This window comes from Coloeus monedula (assembly GCF_965178545.1).
Source record: "Coloeus monedula genome assembly, chromosome: 27".
Classification (NCBI taxonomy): domain Eukaryota; kingdom Metazoa; phylum Chordata; class Aves; order Passeriformes; family Corvidae; genus Coloeus; species Coloeus monedula.
The window spans coordinates 5,609,618-5,628,663 of record NC_138807.1 but is presented as its reverse complement, the minus strand read 5'-3'; the positions used below and the strand labels follow the sequence as shown (position 1 = coordinate 5,628,663).

Genomic DNA, 19,046 nt, shown 5'->3' with positions numbered 1-19,046 from the left:
CACCCATGGGACACGTGGACCTGCTGATAATTTAATCTGCCCTGGTGTTCCCTGCCAAGGCTCTTGGCTCCCACAGGCGATGGCATCACTGGGGCTGTCCCAGTGTCCAGCACAGCCATGGGCTCTGGCCATGGTGTGGGGACACCTGAGCCCTCATCCTGCCCCATGCAGGCACTGTGTCCTGGGGGGCTGGGGAGGCTTTAGGGTGTGGATTTGGATGGAGCCCCAGCTCTGTCGGCAGAGGCAGTGGGTGAAAGGATGTATGGAAATCCTATAGCCCCGGCTATTCCTGAGCCGGGCAAAGTTCACATAGTGAGAAACCTTCCTGGATTCTCCTCGTGCTGAGGGTTTGGGTTTCACACTCCCAAAAGGCTCTTGGAACTCACTGGTCATTCACCCCGGCCAAGGAGCTGCACTGCCCCAGAGCAGCAGGGGAATCTCACCCACGTGGATGCACAAAATGACACCAAAATAGCTCTAAAAAAGCAGAATATGGGGTGTGATTCATGATTTCATGAGTCTACTAATCCTAAAGCCTGTAGGAACTCGTGTGCAGAATGAACGGGATGTGCTGCTGTGGGGGGATTCCAGTGCTGTGACGTTACTGGGATCTTCTGCTCCAGTCCCCTCTTTGCAGGCGGAGCTGCCACCAACCCGTGACGTTTCATTCTCTGTGGACAGAGATACCAAAATGCCTTTTTTAGCCTTCAATTTCTGCTTCCCAGAGTTTGGCAGGAGGTGGGAGCAAGGGCTTTTCCCTTATAAGTCTTCTCAAACCCCAGACGCTTCTGCACGGTTTAAACCGACCCGTGAAGGCACAGGGAACCCCCTTAGAAGCCACTGCTGCATCCCCCTGGGATCTCCTGTTCCTGCCAGGGAGCTGAGCCCTGGGAAATGCTCCGTGTAGGAATGAGGGTGACAGCTCACAGCAGGGTGTCCCTGGCCTGGAATGGTGTAATCAGAGTGGGGTGGGTGTCCCCAGGCACGTTCAGTGCTGCACACCAGGAAATCTCCCTTTTTATGGGCTGGGGAAGCCAGGGGGTGCCAGCAGGACCCAGAGCCCTTTCTGGCCATGGGATCCCTGCTCAGGACCATTGGAAGATCATCGGTGTAAGACGAGGACAAGGAGATGGATCTGGCTCCCCTCTGCTGCAGCACCAGGCTGGAAGCCCCCACCTTGGTGGGTTTTTGGGTGACTCCTCACTAAGCTGTGGCAGCTGCTTTTCCAGAGCACTGTTTCTAATTCAGGCCCCAAAACCTTGGGAAGGGTCCCCCCAGGCAAGTTATTTCAGTGCCTGAGAGCTCCCAGTGCTCATCCCACAGGTTTTCTATGGGCAGGCACCACACGTATGCAGGGATGTCGCTCCCCTGGCACTGCCCTCTCAAGCTGAAATTTGGATGGTTTCAGTATTAATGCCTGAAATGGTTTCTAGGAAAGCACAATTTTCATTTCTCATTCCCTGAGAAATCCCCCCAATTCACCTCATGGATTTAAACTCAAACTGAGCCATTCCCACCTGGCTGGGGGCCTGTGTGAGCACCCAAACCCAACCAGTGGCATGTGGAAGGAGGTTTGAAGCCACTTGTAGCTGGAATGTCAAACACCCAGGAAAAAGGGGCTGTTGTTGTGTTTTGGATGAGCTTCATATCCATTTTTATTGCAATGAAGCTGAGCGCTGAATTAAATCAGGACATCAAAAGGAGACCGAAGTGGATTTTTACTGAACTGAAGAGATGATTTTACAAACAAGCCCTGCACGAAGCCTTCCTGTCTGCAGGAGCACCCAAGCAGGAGCTCTCTCATTTTCCCAGCACAGCTCTACCTGCTCTGCTATAAAAATGCCATTTCCAACTTGTCTGTAAGCCAGTGGAATATAAAACAATTACAAAAAAAAAACCCACCAAGGTGATCCTGTCCATCCGGTGGGAATAAGTTATCCTCAGTTTTCAACTATATACAGAAGGGACTTGCCAAAGGGCAGTGGGAGAGGGGTTCACACGAATCACCCCCATCCCCACTTCCAAAGTATTATTTACATCGCGCTGTACACAGATCTTCCACATCTCCCCAGACCCTGGAAAGCAGGAAGGGAAAAAGGGTGAGACCCAAGCTGTTCCCAGCACAGTCCCTCCTGTTCCTGCCCTCTGGATTTTAGTTACCTATGAGCAATTTAGGAGCTTGTTGTGAATATCTTCAAAGACTTGGTTGTAGAGTTCATCCCTCGACTTCAGGCCGTCTAAATAAACTGGGAGAAAAAAGGGGGAGTCAGGCTGGGGCTTTCCATCAAACCAAGATTTTGGGAGATTAGTTTTAAAATATTTCATATTTTATTGACCCAAATGACAACTGGTTTTTCTGTTGGAAAAACAGAACCATCCTGAAAACACAGTGGCCTGTGAAATCCTTATTCCATTACAAATTCCTTCTTTTAAATATTTTTATCCCCTCTAAGTCCTAAAGAGTACAAAGCAAAGGCCATAAGTTCTTAGCTCTAAAACTGCCTGTATTTATCCAGAGTAGGCCAGGATTACAACTTGGGAGCAAAAATAGCACCCTGCATCATCACAGTGAAAGTTTCCTCGAATTAAATCACCCAATTCCTTAAATTCCAACTCCAAGGCTGAAGGATTTGTTTGGGGAAGACTTACCCACATCCACACCACAGTCCTCCATCTCCTTCCTGTGTTTTAGGTACATGGGCCAGACGTGTCCATCGAAGAGGCCCGGGGGGTCAGGAACGGTGTAGTTCCGTGTACTGGGAATAACAGCATGGAAGAGGAATGTCAGGAGTGCCTGAGGTTTAGGTTGGATATTAGGAAAAGAAATTTTCATGGAAAGGATTGTAAAGGATTGGCACAGGCTGCCCAGGGCAGTGGTGGAGTCCCCATCCCTGTGTTTGAATGTGGCACTTGGGGACATGGTCAGGGCTGATGGTTGGACTCAATCTCAGAGGTTTTCTCCAACCCCAACAACTCTGTAATTCCAAGTTCACCACATCAAACTCTCTCTCTTTCTCCACTTCTATCCAAATTTCCCACTCTAATCCAGTTCATGACGCCAACACATCTCAGGAACTGTGAACTCTCCATCCCTCCAAGTGTCCGAGGGCAGGCTGGAGCAACCTGGGATAGTGGAAGGTGTCCCTGCTCATGGCAGGGGGTGGAATGAGATGACCTTTAAGGTCCTTCCAACCCCAACCACTCCATGATTCCATGACTAAGAGCAATGTAAAGGAGCAGAGCACATCCAGGAGTGTTCTCACCTCCTCCTCCTCTTGCACTCGTCGTACGGCACTGCCAGGTAGTAGCGGATGTCGAACAGCTCTATCAGAGGTCTGGGCAGGGGACAAGGACAGAACGTGTTTATCTCACTTTTAATGACAGGAAAAACCATTAAATCACCCCAGACACCACAAGAATCTCTGCCTCTACGGGATTTGTGTCTGTTGAAGACAACCCAAGGGTAAAGTGCTTCCCTCACAGTTTTGTTAACTCCAAACCACGGAAAACCTCTTTTCTGAAGATCAGGGTGGCACAACAGGGGCTTTTCCCACCCCAACACCTGCCACTGGTCCTGAGGGGGATCAGAGGGGATCCTGTGGAGGATCAGGCACTGGACTGGGAACCCTGGCTCTTCCTAGATCGTCCCAAACTCAGTTTGCAGCAAAATCTGGGACAGGGCAACTGTTCTCGGCTCATGTACATGGAAGTGTCCAAGGCCAGGCTGGACAGGGCTTGGAGCATTCTGGGATCGTGGAAAGTGTCCCTGCACATGGCAGGGGCTTGGAACTGGATGGGCTTTAAGGTCCCTTCCAAACCGTTCTGGGATTCCATGTTCTTCCCCAAAAATCCAGGGAGTTCTCTCTGCCACAGCTTGCTTCTCTTACTAAGCTCAATGTAGTCAGTGTTAAACAAGCACAGGAGAGAACTGTTCCTTAATTCCCAGAGATTCCAGGCAGTGAATGGATTATCTCCTTGTTCTCACCAAGGTGGGGGGATGAGGGGAAGCTGCACCCCTCTGCCAGCTCAAATCCTGCTCTAAAACTCCCCTGGACTTCAGGGCTGTGCCCTAAATAAGAACCTTGCATTCACCTCACTTCTACCAGCATTCAGGGGTCAATTCTACATTTTACAGCAGAAAACCCTCCGGGGTGACAATTCAGAACAAGGCAGGAAGGGGAAATTAGTAAAAAGGTGTTTTTAGCTCTGGCACGAGGGATTTGAGGATCTTCCCTGGCAAACCACAAAGAGTTCTCCAAACCTTACTTGTAATTATAAAGCAGGAAGCCTTCAATGACCAATATATGGATATCTTGGGAGGTTGGCTCTTTAGAGCCAGGTGTGACATTCACCCCGTGCGAACGGGCAAACTTCACTGGGTTCTCAATCCAGGCCCGCACTGTGCTCACCATTGCCTCCATATCCAAGGAATCCAACACTAGTCGGGAGAAAGGGGGTGGGTGGGAAAAAGGGACACCATCAAACACCATCAAACACCACAGGCTCGAAAGTATGAAATAGAATGAACTCAGTAAAGTTACAATTACGGAAATTTACTGTTAAAGCTTTTAATAATGAAAAAGAAATACTTAGGAAAAGAATATACATTACTGCATCCTATAGGGAACACTGCTCTTACCATCCCATTGTTTAAAGCCGTCTTCCCCGACTTCTATTTGATCTTGTGGCTGAAATATAGTGAGCAATAAAACATTGCTGCAACCTCAGCGGGATCAGTTCCCTACGATGCCATCAGCACCTGGCCACTACTGCAACACCAACCACCCCTGGGCACTGACAGCCACAGCCCCACCTCGGGCTGCAGGAACACCGACATTCCCAGCTTTCCCCAACCCCAAGAGCTCTGGAAAGTTCCCTTGGCTCACTCAAACCACTTTGGATAACAACCTTTATGTTAATCACTCGATACGTTGTTAGTTGGCAAAATACTACAGGGCATTGTTTGTAAATCAATATATAAGAATTTTAAGTGCAAACATGGGTTGAATATCTACATTTCTCAAGAACAGGTATTTTAACTCCTCGAATAAAAATAAAGTTGGACATAGCAGCACTGTGGTCGCTCAGTTACAGCTTTCACTGTGCTGGCAGTCACACGAAGCTACAGATTTTTATGGAAAATCAAACAGAATTCTTTCCCCAAGGGCTCCTATCTGATCAAATTTGTGCAGGACACACTGAGCACACGATGCAGGTGCTGGAGCACTTCATGTTTTGGGGATGACCTACAACTGCTCCAAATCCATTCCTGCATCTCTTGGACTTCCACCTGTGGTGGGGTGCTCAGATATCATTGCCATGAAATGGTGCAGGGTTTAGTAACATTCTGCACTCCCAGGCATTCATCTCTACAATACTTATTTGGGTTCTGATGCAGATCTATCAAAGCTCTCCAGTAAAACCCCCTTTCTGTATTTAAGCCAGCACAGAGGTGTTTCAATCCTGAAGTATCATTTAGAAGTCACATTCTTACTTTAGTAAAAGAAGGAGGAAAATCCCAGCATGGAGAAAATAATTCATGTAGAGCACAGTAAATACTGACTGAAATTAGTGCTAGATTTAAATGTGTTGTTAACACTCAAAGGTGGTTTTGCTGTGACTGCTCTGAGCTGGGTCGTGCCAAGCTCCTGTGGCATTTGCAAAGGTCAGGATCTTCCCACCTGTCCAGTCATTTAAAAATTAAATATATATATCAAAACCCCCACAAAATCAGAAAGCTTGTGGCTCCTAAACTGTCAAAACTGACTTGCCCTGAATGTACAATTAACACTGCAAGGAAGAGGGGACTCAACTTACCTTGAAGAAATCGTCCTGATGGACGACGCAGCAGTTGGGGAGCGCCTTGATGAGCCTGTTGGTCAAGGTGGTTTTACCACCATTGGTGACCCTGCACGGAGCGGGGCGAGACAGAGGTGGAAGAACCACATTAGAATCAGGTCTGGGAACCACTGGGAGAACCGCGGTGAGACAGCACCGCTGAAGGAGCCGAGCCCTGAGGGATCCGAACCCCGACCGGGGGCGGGAGCTCCTGAGGGGTCCCTGAGGGGACCCGCGCCCCGCCCGCCCCCCCCGTTTGAATTTCCCGCCCCACCGGCGCCGGCCGCCGATTGGCTGCGACTGCCCCCCCCCGCCCTTTCCCCGGCTGCCGATTGGCTGTTAGCGCCCCCCCCGCCCCTTCCAGCGCCGCGCTCCCGCTCGCCCGCGTATAACGGCAGCGCCGGTTCCCGCGCGCGCGCAACGGCGGCGCTGAGGGGAGCGCGCGGGGCCGCCATGGCCGCCCCCTCACAGCCGCGGGCCCTGAGGGGAGCGCGGGGCCGCCATGGCCGCCCCCTCACAGCCGCGGGCCCTGAGGGGAACGCGGGGCCGCCATGGCCGCCCCCTCACAGCCGCGGGCCCTGAGGGGAGCGCGGGGCCGCCATGGCCGCCCCCTCACAGCCGCGGGCCCTGAGGGGAGCGCGGGGCCGCCATGGCCGCCCCCTCACAGCCGCGGCCCCGCCGGACACGCTGCTCAAGATGGAGCCGCCGAGCTGCCCTCACTCCCTCATACCCCCGTAACCCGTTTAATGTAAAAACCCTGAATAACCTTCCTGTGCCCTGGCTTATTCCTCATTTTTTTTCATCCCAAAGCTGTACAGATCCCACAGTGGCATATTACTATTATTATAATAAACCATATTCCCTTCCCTGTTCCATTTCCCGAACCGTCCTGCCGCACTCTCGCCCCGTCCCAGCACAAACACACTGAGGTTCCTTAAATCCTGCTTTTTAAAAAGAAAATCAATGCCCTTTATACACTACTACCCTATTTTATTATAAACGGGTTTTTTTCCCTCTCTTCGTCCTTCAGAGAAGCCTTTAAAATAAATTTTTTTGGTCTCTCTGGCCTCTAAATTTACTTGAGAGGGTGTTTTTGCCATCTCAGCATCTCTCCTGTTAACCCTATAAAAGGATATATAAAACTATGAATAAAAGTATCTCTAAAAATATATAAAGGTGTGTGTAAGTATAAATTTGTATATATATATAAAAATATATAGAGTGTATCTAAAATATATATAAAAGTCTGTATGAAAGGATGTGCTGCCCTGCAAAACTGCTGAAGCAGCATCCATCCTTTTAATGTTATAAAAAAAATATAAAAGGATATAAAAAATAAAAGTACATCTAAAAGTATAAATTAAAAAATACATTAAAGGATATATAAAAGTGTATGTCACCCTGCAGAGCTCTCTGTATTTAAGCACCACGAACTAAGACTCAGCAAGTTGCATCATCTCTCAAATCCTGTATCCCCAACATTATTTTATAGCCAGATAAATAATCCCCAAGTCTCAAACCACCTTCCACACAAAACTTAAACAGGAAAAACACGAAATATCCCCAATTTTAGCAGGCACTTACCCTCCGATGCCTATAATATATTTCATTTTGCTTGAGCCGGAATGTGGCGAGGGGGAGGAAAAGAAAAAAAAAAAAAAAACCAATTTGGGAAGGCTGAAAGAACTTGAAGCGGAACAAAAACTCCGCTGCCCCCGTTCCCTCTTCCCTCAGACGCCGCTTTACCTCCCTGACCCTTTCATTGAGGGAAAAGGCGCATTTGGGGCGGATTTATAGGGCCGTGTCCCCGCCCCGGCGCTGGGCAGGAGCCCTGTGACCATCATGAGCCGCGATGTCACGTTTTGGGCAGGTCCAGCCAACCCTCAATGTCACATTTTTGGAGGGATTCAGCCAAGCCTCCGAGGGCACCTCCTGGGGGGGTTCAACCCCCCCCAGTGTCACATTTTGGGGGATTCAACCCCCCCCAGTGTCACATTTTGGGGGATTCAACCCCCCCAGTGTCACATTTTGGGGGATTCAACCCCCGATGTCACATTTTAGGGGGGTTCAACCCCCCCAGTGTCACATTTTGGGGGATTCAACCCTCCAGTGTCACATTTTAGGGGGGTTTAACCCCCACAGGGTCACATTTTGGGGAGTTCAACCCCCAATGTCACATTTTAGGGGGGTTTAACCCCACAGTTTTACATATCAGGGGGGTTCAACCCCGCAGTGTCACATTTCGGGGGGATTCAGCCCCCCAGTGTCACATTTTGGGGGGGTTCTACCCTCCAGTGTCACATTTCGGGGGGATTCAGCCCCCCAATGTCATATTTTGGGGGGTTCAGCCCTCCAGTGTCACATTTCGGGGGGGATTCAGCCCCCCAATGTCACATTTTGGGGGGTTCAGCCCTCCAGTGTCACATTTTGGGGGAGTTCAGCCCTCCAGTGTCACATTTTGGGGGAGTTCAGCCCCCCATGTCACATTTTGGGGGAGTTCAGCCCACCCCCCAGTGTCGTATTTTGTGGGGTTCCAAACCTTCAAGTCACATTTTTTGGGGTTCCAACCCTCCGATGTCACATTTTCGGAGGGGTTTCAACCCCCCACTGTCACAGTTTAGGGGGGTTTCAGCCCGCCCTTCAATGTCACATTTTTGGGGTTTCACCCCTCCAATGTCACACTTTTGGCAGGGTTTCAACCCCCCCAGTGTCACATTTTAGGAGGGTTTCAGCCGATCCTCAGATACCACAATTGGGGGGAGGTTCAGCCAACCCTCCAATTCACATTTTGGGGGCTTTCAACCCTCCAATGTCACATTTTGGGGGCAATTTTATCCCTACAGGGTCACATTTTCAGGGAGTTTCATCCCGTTCTTCCATGTCACATTTTAGGGGGGCTCCATCACCCCAATGTCACATTTTGGGGGGCTTCAACCCTCTGGTGTCACATTTTGGGGGTTCATCCCAGCCCCGTGTCCCGTTTTGGGGGCTCAGCCCACCCCCATGTCACACTCTGGCCCTGCACCTGTCCCTCTCCCTCGCTGGCCCCGTGCGCTGCCGTCGCTGTCGTGGCCAAAAATAACTTTTTGGCCAGCTCTGCCTTTGCCTAAATTAGTCATGGGGTAGGTGGAAATGTCACCCCCTTCCAGCATCCCCTCGGGAGCCCGGGAAGCCGCAGAGGTGTGCGGGATATAATTAAGTCGGGGTTTTTTTCCTTGCTGTCTCCCCTCCTTTATTCCCCAGCTCCCATCTGATTATTTGAAACTCATCCAGGAGTGTCACGGGAAGGAATTTTGCTCTAAACTTCTGCTAGGTGGAAAAAATAATAATAAAAAAAAAGGTGTGCGTGTGGGGAATTAAATTTAATTTTGTCTTTTTTTTTTTCTTCTTTCAGTCGAGATTTTCGGAGAAGGGAATGTGGAGGGAATCTTCCCGGAATGTCTCCCTTTGGCTCTTTCCAAGGAATTGTTTGAACAGTTTATTTTTGTGAATAGACACAAATTCCTAACCTGTTCTCTCTCCAGAGAGCCTCCTCCTCCCCAGTTAACTCCTATGAAATAAGGCTTTTTAAGGTAAGTTCTCTCTACGCCTAGTGGAACCTGTGCTTTAATTCGAATTATTCCAGATGTTTCTTAATTGGGGTTCTCTGACTGATACCAGGCTTTTCAACAATATTTTTTGAAGTCTGTAATACACATTTTTAAATAATATCTTGTCGAAACAGAGCTTAAATCACCCAAACCGTTGCCTGCCTTGTTCTTCCTTTTTCTAGAACCACCCCGTGGCAGGATTAAAAGGTCACTGTTAAAAGCATTAAAGGCTCCTTGTCCTACAGTGGGTTGTAAAGTGATGGTAAAAAACTTAGTAACACCAATATTTGGGTATTTGGGGTCCTGTTTGACGTTTTGCCTTGAGGTCTGCAGCTTTCACAGTGTAAGATCCAAATATCCAGGATTCCAAGGGAGGTTTCTGAAGGAGTATTTATTTATTTATTTGTTTGTTCAGATATTTCCTAAGTAGTCCAATATAGGATCCTCCAGACCGTTTGGGATCTGGCATCATCCCACTCCTTATTCATATCCCCACTGTTTTCTGGATAATTTTCCTCAAATTCTGTTTGACATCATTAACTTTTATTCAGACCCACTCCTGAGCTGTGTTTAACTTGGTTTTTTTTCTGTTTCAGGCCTGAAGAAGGGGTTTGTGGCCTCAAACCTCCTTTGTCTCACCCCAGCTGTGTCCGTTGAGCTAAAAAAACAAAAACAAATGTTATTTTTCTCTGCAAAGCTGTTTTCTGCTCCTCAACTGCCAGGGCTTTGGTAAAACGAGCTGCTCGTGAATAAACATGAACTGCAAATTAGGAAAATTTTTAACTGTCAGAGGTCAGGATTCTGGAGGTCTTGCAGGGAAGATGTTGAAGGCAGGAAAAGAAATTGGGTTTAAGGTAGAAGCCGGTGAAATTATGGATGGGAATACAGCAAATGAGCTCTTCCAGTCTTAGTTCCAGTGTTCCCACTGTCATTATTATTTAGGGTGAATTTGAAAAGACCATTTGGCTGTTCCTGGAGGCACCACTTGCAGTTACACTTTCACCATTAATGCCAGGGTAAAATGATAATTCCAGAGGAATCTGGAGCTTGGATTCTTGAGTCTGAGCAAACTCAGGGAAGCTGGATTCCCAGCCCCTGCCTGGCATTTGCAGGGGGGAGTCCCCACATCACCCCCTCAGCTGATTAAGGTAAAAAAATTTGATAAATTGGCCTCAAATTAACTCCTACTCAATTTTTTTAATGCCTTTTATTGCTTTTCTCTCCCATCCCTGAACTAGGAAGTTGTCTGGGTTAAGAAATCCAACTCCAGGGATTATTTTACCACATTTGACCTTACGTGAAGGGAAAAAGAAACCAGGAGGCTCCAAAGCTGTGTCAGAGTTACAAGGGGACGCCGACCCCAGCCACCTCTGCTCCAGTTCTCTTTGCACTGCAGACCTGCTAATCCAAATAATTTTGGAACATGCCATCCCAGTGAGGGAAATTTGTATTCTGCCCAGTTGGATTTGCCTGCAGGGATGTGGCTCAGGAATACAGGTGGGGTTTCCACCCTTGGGAAAATGAGGATGTGGCTTAAGCTGTATCAAAAGAAACGGTGGATTTTTAGTACTGAAAGCAGACAATAATTGTGGTGGGAGCAGCAGGGGTTGGCTGGGTTGTTTGGGATCAGGGAACCCGGAGCAGTGTCCCACTATCTCCATAAGGAATGTCAACACTTCTGTTTCTTCTGGAAACGGGAGGGTTGAAGGACACGGGGCCCGTTTGTTGTTGCTGTTGGGGTTTTTTTAAGCTCACAGCTGCAAACCCTATTCCTGTCAGTGGAAAAGCTCATTTCTCCTCAGTGTAAAAGCTCCTTTTCCTCAGTATAAAATCTCATTTTTAAACCTTTTTCTCCAGCCCCTCAGTTCTCCTCTGGCCTTTTCCCCAGTTCAGTTTTAGGCTCCCTGGAGTGGTTTTTCTCTCTCCCCTATTCCTGCTCATGCACCAGCCATCCTGGGAGCTGGAATTCACCCACATAGCTCAAATTCCCACATTCCTGCCTGGCCTCCGAGCTGCTGTTCCTTTGGATGTGGCAAGTGCCTGCCTGTATTTGGAGATCACATTCCAGCTGTCTCCTTCCTTCCCAGCAAAACCCACCTCGGCCCAACAACAACTGACAGCAGTGGTGACACTTAAACACTTCCCAGCTCCAGCAAACTTCACTCAACCCATAAAAATATGAGTTATGCAAATGCCAAATGTTCAGAAAGGCTTTTTTTAGCCCCGTTTCTGGGTGAGCTACGTGTTGGTCATCTGAAACTTCCTTTTTTTGGGGCTTGTTTATGCCAGAGATACGTTATCTGCCTGACACTTTACTCATACAAATGCCATTCACCAGCGAGCCTGAATCAAAGACAAGCAATGTTCCCTCTCTAAACGTTATTTTTAGAATACTAATGTTTACTAAAAGTTCATATTAATATTCTTTGTTCAAACTTAGCTAAATTTAGCAGGAGGCAGTTTAATATTCATGGAGCCACCGGGGCATTATTCCCCTGGGATTGTTTAGGTGCTGGGTGCCCGGTGACCTTTCTGCTGCAGAATATGACTCATTTCTTCTGCAGCTTTAATTCAGAATTTTAATCCTTCACTAATCATAAGACATTGTTTATGGGATGAGCAAGGTTATGCCAAGGTTCCTCCTGCCTGGAGGGGACATCAGAGGCAAGGAATGGGAGTCATTTTCACTTGGGAATGTTGAAATTTGGGGTTATTTATTCTTTGCAGAATTCAGGGGGAGTTGGGTGGCTCAGAGTCCTTCTCCAAGGCTGTGGAGCTTCCCAAAGCCTCCCTGTTTGAAGGAGAGCAGGGAAACAGAAGCGTCAGGAGAGCAGAATTTGCTGTGAACCTCAGTAACTGCAGCAGCTCAGAGTGAGCAAAATGAGGGCAGTGGAATAGCAAAGTTGATTAGTGTGAGTTTAACTGGCTGGCACCTCATCCTGGTGGCTCCCAGCCAGGACCTGCCACCGTCAGGGTGACATTCCCTGCCACGGCTGCCGCTGGTGACAAGGTCCCGTGGGAGAGGTCACATGGAGAGTTTGGACAAGGCAGGGTTGAGGAGCAGCTGTGCCCTCAAGGAAGAGACAGATGAGGAAAAATAACCGGTGTAGCACTGCTTTGGGAAGTGGGATTGGCCTGGAAAACTGTCCTGGAGGGAAGGAAGGACCTCACCGAGATGGGACAGGGCCCAGGGAGTGGCTGGAGCTGTGCCAGGGGATTTGGGATGGAGATCAGGGAAAAGTTCTTCCCCCAGAGGCTGCTGGGCACTGCCCAGGCTCCTCAGGGAATGAATGGGCACATTCCCAACCCCGCCAGAGCTCCAGGAGTGCTGGGACCCCACTCTGGGACAGGGTGGGATTGTTGGGGAGCTTTGGATCGTGGTGGATTCTTAAACAAAAGGTGGAGGCAAGAGAAAGCCTCCAACATCCCCAGAACTGAACCCAAGGTGCTGAGGTCAGGGATCCAAGTGTGTGCTGGAAAAGGAATGAATGTTCCAGCCCTTTCCCTCTTTCCCACTCACATCATCACTTTGTTTTCCTCCCCTTGGCTGTGAATCCTGAAAGATGTGAGTGGTGTAAAACTGGGTACTTACTGATTTATCCCCCTTCAGTGCAGACAAGAGGCCTCACCACAGAGTGACTCAGCCCCAGGCAGGTGAAATCATCTCTAAAATCGACTCCTCCATCCAGAGGGAAACTAAACTGATGTATCCCTTTCCAGGTGGATAAAACGAGGCAGGATGAACCTCACCCCTCATGTGGGGGTTGATCGCTCGGGAGAAATCCTCGTTGTCTTAATCTGGGAATCTCGATTTGTGTCTGTGAGGCACCGAGATCAGCCAGGATGGGAAACCCCTCGGAATATTCTGTGCTGGAATTAGCTTTCCCTGGAGCTTTCTCCATTCAGGAGCCGCAGTCACTGTCAGGGAAGAACAGCCTGTGGGAGGAGAGATTCCCACTCGGTGGCAGCTCAGCTCACAGCTCGTGTGACACAGGAGATTCCAGCACTGGGGAGGTGGCAGTGCTGCCTTTTCGCTCAGGCTGCACGACTCAGATCCAGCTGGGAAAGGATTCTTCTGTTCTGGAGCCAAACCCAGGCTTTAGTTTAAAAAAATATTCCACACAGGGAAGAATTCCTTCCCAATATCCCACCCGACCCTGCCCTCTGGGAAGCCATTCCCCATGTTCGTCCCTCCAGCCCTTGGCCCAAGTCCCTCTCCAGCTCTCCCGGAGCCCCTTCAGGCACTGGAAAGCCACAATTTGGTCACCCCAAAGCTCCCACGTGGTTGTTGACCCCGTAAATTGAATATTTGAGCTACAAAATTGCAACCCCTACAAACTTTTATATAGAAATTAAACAAAAAAGCGGAGGATGAGCAGAAAAAAATGTTATTGATCCTGGTAGGATTTGGTTTTTTTCGGGACAAAATAAAATCAGAACAAAAAAATCTGCTTCATACAGACAGAGAGCACAGGTGTAGCCCTAATTGAGAATTAATTTCAATTAATATGGATTTCCTGAAAGAATTCACAGCATGAATACATCAGTGCTTGTTAGAGGATTAGGCTTGTATATCTTCATATTTCCAACTCATTAATTATGTTAATGACTTATCTAAACCCACTCAAATTAGACATCCCAGGCATTTTCCTGTAAATACTTGCTATTTTTAATATTAAAAATAATATTAAATATTATTAATATTAAAAATTTTAAATGGTTTATTGGGGCTTGGGGTTTTGTTTCTGTTTAAGTGGTTTTGGTTTGGGTTTTTTTCGATTCCCAATCAGGTTATTAATTGGATAATCAAAATATATGTTAAAAAACCATGAGATTAAACAACTTGAGACAAGCAGGGTTCTGTACAGGTTGATAGAAACCCAAGGATAGGATTTTTTCCACGGCTCTTTCCTAAAGCTGAGGGAAACTGGGAAAGAATCCTCCAGAACAGGAGTTAATTTCGTAAAACCACTTGGAGATGTGAATTTTGCAGTGTCAGAATTTCCAGGGAAGCCCTCGAATGCTTTCCTTCAAGGCAACAACATCCAAACAAAAATTGTCCTCATATTTTCCACATGGAGCCAAAGCCGAAACAAAATCTACTGACAGAAGGAAGGGGATGCGGGTTGGCTGAAGGATTAGTCTCATTTTAATTGAATATCCACAGATTTTATGGAATAATACAAAGCAAAACTCGGGATACAGATGAACAGTCCGCTAGCACAAACCACCTAATTACAACCACGTCAGGAAATGACATTTCACACGTTTGTACAGCTGGGGTGGGGGTGAAAGGAAAAAAAAATAACCAAACCCTGGGGTTGGGGTTTATTGTCATGGTGAGTCCTCAACTCCGCTTGACCAAGACGTGCTGCGCTTCTGGCTGCCAGGAAGGAAGGAAATACAAAAGAGAAAAATGTGCTTTTTGTGTTTAGAGCCAGTTTTTGTCCCTTTCAGCTGCTGCCAGGCCAGTCCCAGCTCACTGCCACCAGCCCATCCCTGACTCCTGGGTGTTTGAATCCCCAGACCTCTCAAATAGAGGATTTGTCGCCGTTAAAACCTTTTCTGCACGTCTGTGGGAAAAAAAGAGATGGAAAAATTGTCACGAGGGAAGCTCTAGATATCCACTCACATTTACACAGCACTGTACAGAAAAAAATGGGATTGATTATTCCACTGGAATCTACAGCAGCATCCCAGGTTTGGTTCCTGTGCCTTCCTTGTGAGTCAGAATAAAAATTACTGGACAGTCCCAAATCTGGGTGATTCTGCGTGGAAAAACCAGAAAAGTTGGAGCTGTCTGGAGCTGAGGAGGGCCTGGGATAAATCCTCAAAGAGAGGGGAAGGAAATTCCTACTCTGGAATCAACTGTACAGGAAGAGATTGGATTTTCCAGGCTGATGTGAATTGAAGTCCGGCCATTAAACACACAATGAGTAAAACCACCAGGATTTCTCTGAAGATGGGAGTAAAAGAACTTTTTCTGCAGCTAAAATGTGACTTCCCAGGGATTCACCGGGAAGAAAAAATCCCAGGAAAGGTCAAACCAGAGCAGAAACTGCTCAGTGCAATACAGAGAATTCATAAACCGAAACCTTGACCCTCCAGAGATGGTTTTCCGAGGCAGGACCAGGGCCTGGTGCACGCTGGGGACACTGAGCAGTGCAGCAGTATTGCTAAAGGGATGAAGTTTATTTCATTCTATTCTTTAGACATATTTATATATTTATATATACTGGTCAGAGTTCTACTGTAAATGCACTTTTACCAGCAACAGTGCAGGTTTCTCCCCATCCAACTGAGATTTGTCACTCCACCTTTGGGACATTTTTTGGTGTTTCTGTCCAAGAATTTGTAGCTTTTTGTTTTGCAATCAACGCCTAAAAGCACTGGTTGAAATAAGTTAATGAGAATGAATTTTTTTTTCTTTGCTGCTATAAAATGCACTTTTGACACTTATCATTTCTCCTCGATGGGGCTGCAGGTTCTTCTCTGCGTTGAAAAGACATAAAAACATTATCCAGGCATCCATCCATCCATCCATCCATCCATCCAGGAACATAAACTTTATACACTCATAAAACTCTGAAAAATTAAAATCTCGTGCACACCACTTGGAGTGCTCCATCAGAAAGTGCACTTTTTGAAACAAACAAAATAATAATAATAATAATTGGTTCCAAGAAGTTAAAAATTTACTTTTGTGTGGAAACAATTGCCCGCCTTCTTCTCGTGAAGGGAACTTGGGGATCTGTCCTTTTCCCAGCTGAAATTCCCTTGCTCTGAAGGAATTACTTGGAAAAATGTGAAGTTTCATTGTCAGATCTGCTCATTCTGTATTTTTTTTTTTTTTCTGGAAACGCAGACAGAGTGTTTCTGTTCTGAAACAACCAAAAAGCACATTCTGGTGTGGAAACTGCTGAGGGCCCAGAGCCCCCACGAGAAAGGTGATTGGGATTCCTTATCCCCCACATCCGTGTTTTCCATGACAGCAGTATTTTCTATGAGGTTGTGAATGTTTTCTGATGCACAAAAGCTTTCTGGAGTTGGATTTTTGACCCATCATCCCATGTTTTATCCACTTTATTCGTTATAGAATTGCAAATTCCCTTGCAGTGCCCAGCTTGGGTCACGTTCTCAGTGGAAAACTGATGATTTTTCTCTAAATCCATAAAAACAATCTCCAAAGGAAAAAAAAAGGGAAATCTACTTTCAGTATTCTCAGGGAATTCATAGACTGTGGGACCACGAGGAGCTTTGTGATTGTTTATAGGCAGAACTAAAATCAATTTAATCAGCAAAGTCCTTCCTTCGCCTCTGCGGGCTGCTCAGTCCCTCTGGCAGCCCGAGTGTGAGGGATCCCCAGCTCTGCACTGGAAATTTGGGAATTCCTGGCTGCTGCTTCTGTCTCCAGACACAAAGCTGGGAGCTCAGGGTGGCGGGGAGGTGTCACCTGGAACAAATCTGATCTCCAGAAACACCTGGAGGGGCTGCTCTTCCCCTGCAGCACAGAATTCCTTGTAGAATCCCAGGATTGGGTTGGAAGGGCCTTAAATCCCATCCAGTGCCACCCCTGCCATGGGCAGGGACCTTCTGCTGTCCCAGGCTGCTCCAAGCCTCGTCCAACCTGGCCTTGGAATATTTTGCCAATAACTGGTTTATGATGAGCTTGTTTGGTGCTTTGTTTTTGACGTACCAGTGAGGTGAAAAGTGGGATTTTTTTCCATCTTCCACCTCTGGGTTGGTGCTGTGGGTGCAGTGCTCTGCTTTCCATGCAAAGGTGCGGGCAGGAAATCCATCCATGGCTGCAGTGTGTGAGGAGAACGCCTCAAATGAGGATGAAGGTTAAAAAGTACATTTGGTGCTTCCTTGGAGCATCTGGGGAAAGAAGGATCTCCTCCAGAGTGGTTTTATTCACTGAAAGGAAGGAAAAAGCAGCTTTGTGTGTCCAGAGGAGCCATCCCCACCTTCAGGAAAAATCCTGCTTTGCCGGAATCCTCCTTGAAGGGGTGACATAGGCAGGGAATTCTTCATCTGCAGGTGTCTGTGAGGGGCTTTACCTGATTATGGAATCCTGGAATGGTTTGGAGGGACCTTAAAGCCCACCCAGTGCCACCCCTGCCATGGGCAGGGACACCTCCCACTGTCCCAGGCTGCTCCAAGCCCCAATGTCCAACCTGGCCTTGGGCACTGCCAGGGGCAGCCCCAGCTTCTCTGGGCACCCTGAGGCCTTGCAAGCTGGCTCTGGTGAAATCAGGATTTTCCAAAGAATTTTGGCCAGGCAGTTGTTCCTGGATTTCTTTCTTCCCCTCCTTTGCTCACAGAATCCTCACGAGTCCGAAATCCGAATTCCAGGAGTCAGTGTCACACCTGCATCTCTCAGCTCCAGAACCCAGCCCTGCAGCCTCCACGGGGATATTCCAGGCAGGAATGCTGATGGATGAGGCCCTCGTGAGGGAAACTTCCAACACTTTAGCAGCTCGTAGGAGGTACCAGCAGTGAGTGATTGTCCAGTGTCGTGACATCGAGACGAAGACAAGGCGTGGAAAACTTCCCTGTCCGTAAGGCTCCTTCTAAACCCAGCCCCTTTGGTGTGTGTGCGTGGAGGAGAAGGTTCTTTGGAGGCTGCCATTCCATGTGGGACTCCTTCAGAGTGCCTCACGCACCAGGATGGGACAAATCAGGAACAAACCACGGGATTTCCTCACGGGAACGAGTTAACGAGGAGCCGGCGACGACGGAAGCGAGGCGGCCGCAGCTGCAGCGGTGCCGAGGCCGTGGGCACTTGGTACCTCCAGGAAGAAACACACACTGGCTGGAAAAAGGAGGGAAAGGCTCTTTCCCTTGCCTGTAGTTGTTACTCCCTGGGGTGGCAGCTTCTGGGATGTCCTGGAGGAGCAGCTCAAAGTAAAAGGGCTCCACGCTGGCCAGCAGCGAGTGAAGGGTTTATAATTTAAACCAAAAATAAATTCTCTGTCTGGGCTGGGGATTCATGGACTGGAGGATGCTCTTGACTTACTATGAGGATACACAGTGAGTATTTGCGCTGTGCCAATGCTCTCCACAGACCATTCCCGAAACACGCCGGAACCTGTCCGGAAAAGTGCCGCTCTTGCTTCGTTTCGTGGGGCTTTTTTGTTTCTTTGCTCATCATTTTTTTTTTTTTAAAGGAAAATGTTTCCCAAAAGGTTGAAGGATTTTGCATCTTGGAGACAGAGGAGGCAGGCTCCGGGATTTGCAGGACTTGGAATAAGGTGGTGGCAAGGTCTTGTACCCAAAGGTCGTTGAGGTGGGTGACTGCCAGGCTGCTCGTTCTCCTACTCCGGTCATCCGTGCTGCTTCCACTCAGGACATGCTGGGCAGGAACAGAGACACAGCAGTGATTTTCAGGAAGCCAACTGAGGTAAAAAAATGCCATTATTGCCACTAGATCAACAAAAAGATGAGTGAATTTGGGTGAAATCGTTCACAGAAGTGTGCTGGGGACACAGACAGTGCCAGTCATGGCTTTCATGGGCTGAGGGGACAATGCCTGCTGGGTGACACCGGGCTGGGGGATCCTGGGCCTAACCCAGGCTTGCCTTTCCTGTTCATGGATCACGAATGCTGTGGAATCTG

General features: G+C 48.0%; 1 protein-coding gene and 1 long non-coding RNA gene across 2 annotated transcripts; one reads left to right on the top strand and one right to left on the bottom strand.

The window, feature by feature from the left end:
- Window positions 1-1,620: 1,620 nt before the first annotated feature.
- On the bottom strand, window positions 1,621-7,584 carry NMRK2 (nicotinamide riboside kinase 2). The gene is made up of 8 exons (XM_082298075.1): window positions 7,423-7,584; window positions 5,818-5,908; window positions 4,640-4,688; window positions 4,267-4,438; window positions 3,264-3,335; window positions 2,650-2,756; window positions 2,161-2,246; window positions 1,621-2,075 (listed from the first exon to the last, which is right to left on the bottom strand). Exons 1-7 carry the CDS (start codon window positions 7,446-7,448, stop codon window positions 2,161-2,163), a joined length of 603 nt encoding a protein of 200 aa, XP_082154201.1. The 5' UTR covers window positions 7,449-7,584; the 3' UTR covers window positions 1,621-2,075.
- A 1,620-nt stretch (window positions 7,585-9,204) lies between these two features.
- Window positions 9,205-10,124, top strand: LOC309582550. The gene is made up of 2 exons (XR_014227107.1): window positions 9,205-9,410; window positions 10,025-10,124. It is a non-coding gene; the product is annotated as an uncharacterized lncRNA (long non-coding RNA).
- The last annotated feature ends 8,922 nt before the right edge of the window (window positions 10,125-19,046 follow it).